The 7,326-nt window shown below is 27.1% G+C and overlaps 1 protein-coding gene across 1 annotated transcript in view; it reads right to left on the minus strand.

The window, feature by feature from the left end:
- The window catches only part of LOC107462648 (zinc finger protein WIP2), a 4,736-nt gene extending 2,981 nt beyond the window's left edge, over positions 1-1,755 (minus strand). The window contains exon 1 of the mRNA XM_016081273.2: positions 1,046-1,755. Coding sequence (XP_015936759.1) covers positions 1,046-1,729 — 684 coding nt within the window. The 5' untranslated portion in view covers positions 1,730-1,755. The remainder of the gene's footprint in view (positions 1-1,045) is intronic.
- Positions 1,756-7,326: the final 5,571 nt, after the last annotated feature.

A 7,326-nucleotide genomic window follows, 5' to 3' on the forward strand; every position in this document is an offset into this window, starting at 1 on the left:
TAAAATGGACTGATCCGTAATTCTTGACAGATAGATGTTAGGTTCCATTAAATTTACAAAATTGCATTTTAGGAACAACTGGAGTAGTCTGCCATTTTAATTTCTTCACGAGTACTGTTATTAATTATGTCTTAGTTTTTATTAGTCTTGTGCAGAACACAATATTCTAGTTTTGACATGAGATGGAAAAATTCATCAGAAGTTTGAATTGATTTCTTAAACCAAAAACAAAAAGAAAAACTGATCAATATACATATATAGTAGTCTTACTACCATATTAGTTATGACATATGCAAAAGGAATATGCATGTATGACTCCAAAAATGATCAAACACCGGCAGAAAAAGATAATAAGGTAAACCAATTAACAAAATCTTAATTAATTAAGAATACATCAAAGTAAATTATAGAAAACTAAATTTATGGCTAATAATGCGATGAAAAATGCCTTTTAAAATAATAAAAAAAGTTTAAATATATTTAATACTAATCAAGTGACTATTATGTATTTTAAGAAATGCCATTTATATTCTAGATTTAAAAAAGTGATTATAATTATTTTGGTTTTCCCACTGTATTTTTCGATTTCATAGGTCAAGAATTAATGTATTGCGAATTAAGATTTTATTTAAAGATTTGTCACTAAACAATTGATTGTTATATGTATAAAACAAAATTTAAATTTCTGACCCTTATTTAGATGGACAAGTGAGCTATCATTCACTCAATCCAAGATGATTAATGAAGTGTTTATATGACGCCCTTATTTTGATTTTCTTATGGTATTTTTTAACTTCATAGGTTAAGAATTAATTTATTACAAATTAAGATTTTATTTAAAAATTTGTCATTGAATAATTTGATTGTTATATACATAAAACGAAATTTAAATATCTGACACTTATTTAGATGGACAAGTGAGTTAATCACTCGATCAATTTAAGATGATTAATGAAGTGTTTATATGACGCCCAAATTTACAGTGACGACGAGAACGACACAAAAATTCTATTTCACTGGATGTATTATTGACAAAAACTCTGACCTGAAGATTATTGTATCGGTTGAAAGTCTTGGAGCAGACTGGGCATGAGAACTGAGTAGGACCAATGAGAATCTGAGAAGCTGTGGGAATCCAATACTGAAACTGTGTCTTGTTATTGTTCAATCTCTCTAACAACAAAGGCTGATGCTCAGAAACCACGCTCATCACTTCATCTTTTTCTCCCACAATTTCTTCTGTGTTTGATGAGATCTTCTTCTTCTTTTGCCGATCATCAATACCGGAAGTATTATCAGACACGCTATTAGGAAGCCCTATTCGTAGCGCTACGGCAACACCTTCGTTATCATCATAATCATCATCAGCCAAAAGATTCTCTTCATCTTTTTTGTTGTTGTCTTTTCTCATCTTGTCCACCACTACTTCTTGATCACTGCTGTTGGTGTTTATGAAAGGAAGGGCTTGTATGAGAGGAGGGGAAGAAGGAGGAGGAGAAGAAGATGATGAAGAGGGTGGTTCCAATTGGAAGGAGAATAATCTGGTGTTTGAGAAATAGAGAGGATACGATGGTGATGAGAAGAGGGAAGTATTAATGGAATTTTGATTAGAAATAAAAGAAGAAGAAGAGGAGGAGGAGGAGGAAGAAGGGAAGTAATGAGGGTGGAGGGGCATGAAGTTGAACCTTCCTGATGAAGCGTATAGATTGGAATAATGTGGGTCTGTCATTCTGAATGTTTAGATATGCTTCCATCCTTAGGTTCTTTATATATATATATGAGTTTAATTTTTGTGTAGTGAGAAGGTATGTATTATATAAAAAATATAATACCATTAAAAACACTATTGATGGCCAATTGATAGTTACAAAATACCAAAATTGCTGGCCCTCTAACATTGCTCTTATATAAAAAATACTTATTTTTGTTAATATAATTGAATATAAGTATAAAATGGTTTTATATTAAAATTCTATATATATAAAATAAAGTTGAGCCATATAAATTTAGACGTTAGTTTTTAGATTTTATNAAATTAAACATTCTCGATAATTTTTTTAACAATTATACTATATATTAAAAAATAAATTATTAAAAATATACAAAATATATTAAAAATAAATTCTACAACACATATATTTATAAATAAATAATGATTAATTCAGTGGTTATTTTTTGTGTATATATAATATTTTTTATTTTTAATTATTGAATTATTTTATATTATTTTAATAGCGAAACCTACCATGTTTAAGAAAGTTTGGAATATAGGTATATAACCGAATAATTCATACTCACTTACATTTTAAAATTATATTATACATCAAAATAAAATGGCACGATAAAACAGAAAAGCACTTCCAAATTTTATAAAAATTCACGTAATTGATCTATATGTTCAATTTCATAAGTCATTTATTGATTGAAAGTTGAAACGACAAAATTCAAAATATATAAAAAATTATTTTGTGGCGTAAGTTTGAATGATTTACATCTAATTAAAAAACAACAAATCTCTGGATTATATATAGGTGAAAATTCAGGTGAAGTCAACTTTACGTGAAGTTGATACTTCAAAGCCGTTAGATAAAAATTTAGTCAAATTAGTCAAATCATTTAACGACTCTCAGGTATCAACTTCATGTGAAGTCAACTGCACCTGAATTTCTACCTTATATATAATTCTAACTATTTGTATTGTATATTCATTCAATTTCTTTCCGTTTCTTATTTAATTTATTTCTACCTCTAATAGTTTATTAATTAGTTTGTTTTACAATTATATTACTTTTAGTTATTATTAATTACGATATCTTTAAAAATAAACTAGGATCAACAAATGATACCACTATAAGTTTAAGGTAATATTATATCATTGAATAACATTTTTTAAGAGTAATTTTTTGAAAAATTCCATCATTGAATTTGATGCTTTATATACACGTAAATCACGTCTTTATTTTTAGTTGTTCACGGTATCTCCTAGTCCAACAAGATAAGGACTAATCTGTCGCAAATCGAAATTTCCTTTAAGGTCCTGACATTTACTTAAGCGAATGAGTGAACTAATTACTCAACCAACCCAAATTAATTATGTGAATCATGTCTATAAAATTTTACATCAACAAAAGATTATTCGATATACTTTTTTTCATTAGATCAAAATTGACCGGTGATATAAAAGTTGAAAACATAGACAAATATAATTTGTTAAAATTATATTCAAGAAAAATGATAGATTGCAAAAAAAGAGTCTACTCAATCTTCTAATAGTACATAAGATGCTATCGTTCTAACAATTCCAGAATTTTTATTATTTGTATGTATTAAAAATTTGTCTAAAACCATTTTTGGTTATTATAGTTCACAATTAAATTGTGATTTTAATTTTTAATTTCTTGATTTTTTTTTGTGATTTTGTTATATCTTTAATTTTATACAAGTTTTAGTTTCTTTTATAGTTATTGAAATAAAATATATTAGATTTTTCTAAATATGCAACTGTTAAATACCCAATAACTAATAATAAAACTATAAGCACAAAGATCATAAAAATTAAAACTCAAATTCTTTTTTAAAAGAAAAAGAAAATGCAAATGCATGTGGAAATTAAAGTACTAAAGAAATTACCCTCTCCAAGAAAGAAGTAAATAAATTAGCGGAAGAAAGGCAATCCAATGTTGGAGTCATTGAAGCATTGCTGGCTGTCTCCCAAGAGATAGAGATCGCAACCACAGTCGCATATATATGCAAAAGATGGGGATAGAAGTTTAGAGAACATTATTGTGTTGCGTCCATCTTTTGCGTCACTCACCTATAAATGTTCACATTCAAGACAATCACTCAGATATAAAAACAATATATTACATATCTAATATCTTTTAAAGATAAAGCTGTAAAGAATATTAATTTATTATGCCCTCATAAACTAATTTTTAAAATTTAATTAATTAGATTTATTATTTAATCTTAATTTAATATATTTTATTAAATTATTAAATAAAATACATAACAAATTACGTATTTAAAATTTTAATTATTAGAATTTTATTAATTATATTTTAAAATTTAAATAATATACATAAAATCTTAAGTTTAAATATTATTATAACTGATAGAAAATAAAATCTTTAATTCGTAACTTGTGTTATTAAAGTATACATTAATATTTTTATGTTATATTATTTTTTATTGGTTTTTTTTTTTCACTTGCTTCAATAAACGAGCAGTAGATCTATGAAACTTGGCTGCATATACAGCATTTGCGTGGGTGAGCGTGTTTAGTGTTTCTTACATTTAGCACACATACTCATACATACTGAGAGATAGATATTGCTGTTAAATTTTACCATTCTCTCTTTCTGCCTTTTCTGTCCGATTAGTCAACAAAATATCAAATGCACACTGTTGGTTTTGGAGTTGGGAGTTTAGTTTTATTTTTATAATTTCCATTCCATTTCCCTAGTTATTTTTTATTACTACAAAGTGTTTTACTATCAGGGATCGCTTTCAACTGCGAATCCAGGTGTTGGTACTTTTTCCCATGAACTTAGAAAATACTAAATACTAAATTACTAGTTTTTTGTTACTCATCTTCGAACTTTCACAACCTTACCCTTTCAAGTTGAGACCGTGTGTCTTACACGACTCCATATGACTTTCTGCCTACTATTATGATAATCACAAGCCTATTGTGATAAATGAGGGAACACTTCTGAATCTACCACTACCATTTTGGGTCAAGATGTGGTAGCTAGATTTTCCCATCTCACCCCAACACCTTCTTGTCGACAGTAGAGTGTGGCTAAAAAACTTGAGAAAGAAAAAGAGAGAAGCCAAGGTGCTGGTGAGTTTGTGGTTATGTTCTCGTTGATAGAAATATAACTATACATATTTTTTTCTATTAGTTTAATCTTTTAAAAAGAATAATATTATGATATATATATAAGAACTTTTATGATAAAAAATCTAAAATTTATTCTTTGTTAAATTCAAAAAAAATAGCATAAAATAAATAAAAAAATTTATGCAAAAAAAATAGATAAATTCAAAAGAAACTTTTGTACGAAAGAATATATTAAAAATATAACTATTTAAATATCTCATTTTATTAATTTAATCGTTTAAAAAAATTCGTTTCATGATAATCGTTATATGGATTGACCTTTTTTAAAATGATTTATCTTTGATAGTAATTCCTAATAGATAGTTGTAATACAAAGAAGATGAATGTTGATTGGTATAATGGTTTGCTTTGTTATTTTGATGCTTAATATAATATACTTCAAATGGCATTGGTTGATAAAAAGTGTTAATAGAGATATAAGTTAAGTGTGGTAAAAATGAGGATGTTAGACTTATATAAACAAAAATATAAAATCAAAAATTAGAATAGCACTTATTATTAAAAAGATAGTAGAATTTTGTATTAGGTAATTTAAACATGTAAAAAAAAATCGAAAAAACATTCAGATAGACGTGTGAATGAAATGAAAAATAGAAGACAAAGAAAATCTATGCATAATCTGTTTTATGTATATACGATACATTATAGGATTCAATAATCATTACTTGATATAAGTATATAACACACTGCCATTAGTTGTATTTATAATTAGTTAGGTTTAATTAACTCTCCCCTGTTGGTTAGTGCAGGTTAGCACAGTATATATATAGTTAGTTGTTGTAGTGTGTGACATAGTGTGTCAACATTTTTTGGCTCATTCTCTCATACCTTGAATAATAATATTGATTATTTAATTTTATGTAGCTAAATTTATGTGGTGCAATAAAACTTTGTTGTTATGATTGTATTTTGTATCTTATTGTATTGTTACGGCGCTTATGCACTGACTATAAGTAATTCTTTGCGCTACGGTTACTTATGTATGTTAAGTAAAGTAACTACAAAAGACGATTGACTTGTCGAAAATTCTAAACCATTATTAGCAAACAATTTGTCAACTTTTTTATTTTTAGATTTATATTATCTGAAGCAAACATTTTATTAATGTAATTTTTTTTTTCTTTGATCCAAATTGAAAGCACCTACGGATATATGAGTCCATATCTATTGGCATTAAATTTTTACTATTTTATTAATTACAATAATGAACATCTAGCATTAATTTTATATGCATCAGTGTTATTAATTTTGTGTAGGATTATGTAAAATAATTTATATTTTGCATACTGGAATCTTCGAATTCAAGGAATCAAAATAAATAGAGTAGCATAATTTGGATAAGAAATGTAAGAATGGTAATTTTCCTGTTACATTGAAACATAATGAATGCTTCTGAAAAAAGATGTAGAAAACGCAGAACCTATAGAAAATGACATCTGCATTGTCGTTTCACCCTTTATAATAATTCAACTTTGCACTTGAACGTATTTAACTATTTATTCATGAGAGAAGTACTGTACTCGTGTTGTGATAAATTCCATTGTTCTTTTTTACCAAAAAGTCCCTGAGTGAATTTTCCACGAGTAAAATGATTTTGACACGTGGATCACATATCAAGCACACACACTTTGAAGATCGTAGTGTTGATTAGCATGGACACTGCTTGACGCGTGGAGGGCAAAATTGGAGCATGAAAATGAGAAGCAAGCAAGAAGATAGTGGCCGGGAGAAATGTGTGACAAGATGACGGCAGAGATAGTGATGGAATATATATATTATATAGCATGGGACTTGAAATAACATTTGAGTTTAAAAATAAATCCACGATTTTTTTATAACAAATATAATTTAGTTATGGATATATAATATCGTAAAAACTCAGTTGCAGTCAATTTTACGTAAAGTTAATAATTAAAAATTATTAGATAAAAATTTAGTCAAATTAATTAAATTATTTAACATCTCTCAACTATCAACTTTACGTAAAGTTGACTGTATCTGAATTTTCACCTATTTTATATTGTTTGTGTTGTTTGACGTGGTGTTAGTATTGCAGAAATATCAATAGATATAGATGTCCCAAGATCAAAGGTTCCAGCAGCCCATGAGGTTCAATTCGTGCTCATTAGAAGTTGCTGCAGCAACTCATACTAGAAAAGCACAGTAAAACTCTTAAGTTACTTAAGAATCAGAGAGTTAGACATTTTAGACTGATTTGTACATATCATAGTGAATTTTTTCTGAACCTTAGCTTTAACTCTTATATTTATTATTCTTTTAGTTGTCTTGTAGAATTAGTTTTTTTAAATATGATGATATACCTAAGAAATTATTTTTAAATTATCTAAAATCTTTTGAGATGTGTTAGATTTTGAGAATAGGAGTAAGGCGCAAAATACTAAAAATATGACACGAAAAAT

The sequence above is a fragment of the Arachis duranensis genome, chromosome 8, assembly GCF_000817695.3.
Source record: "Arachis duranensis cultivar V14167 chromosome 8, aradu.V14167.gnm2.J7QH, whole genome shotgun sequence".
NCBI lineage: Eukaryota > Viridiplantae > Streptophyta > Magnoliopsida > Fabales > Fabaceae > Arachis > Arachis duranensis.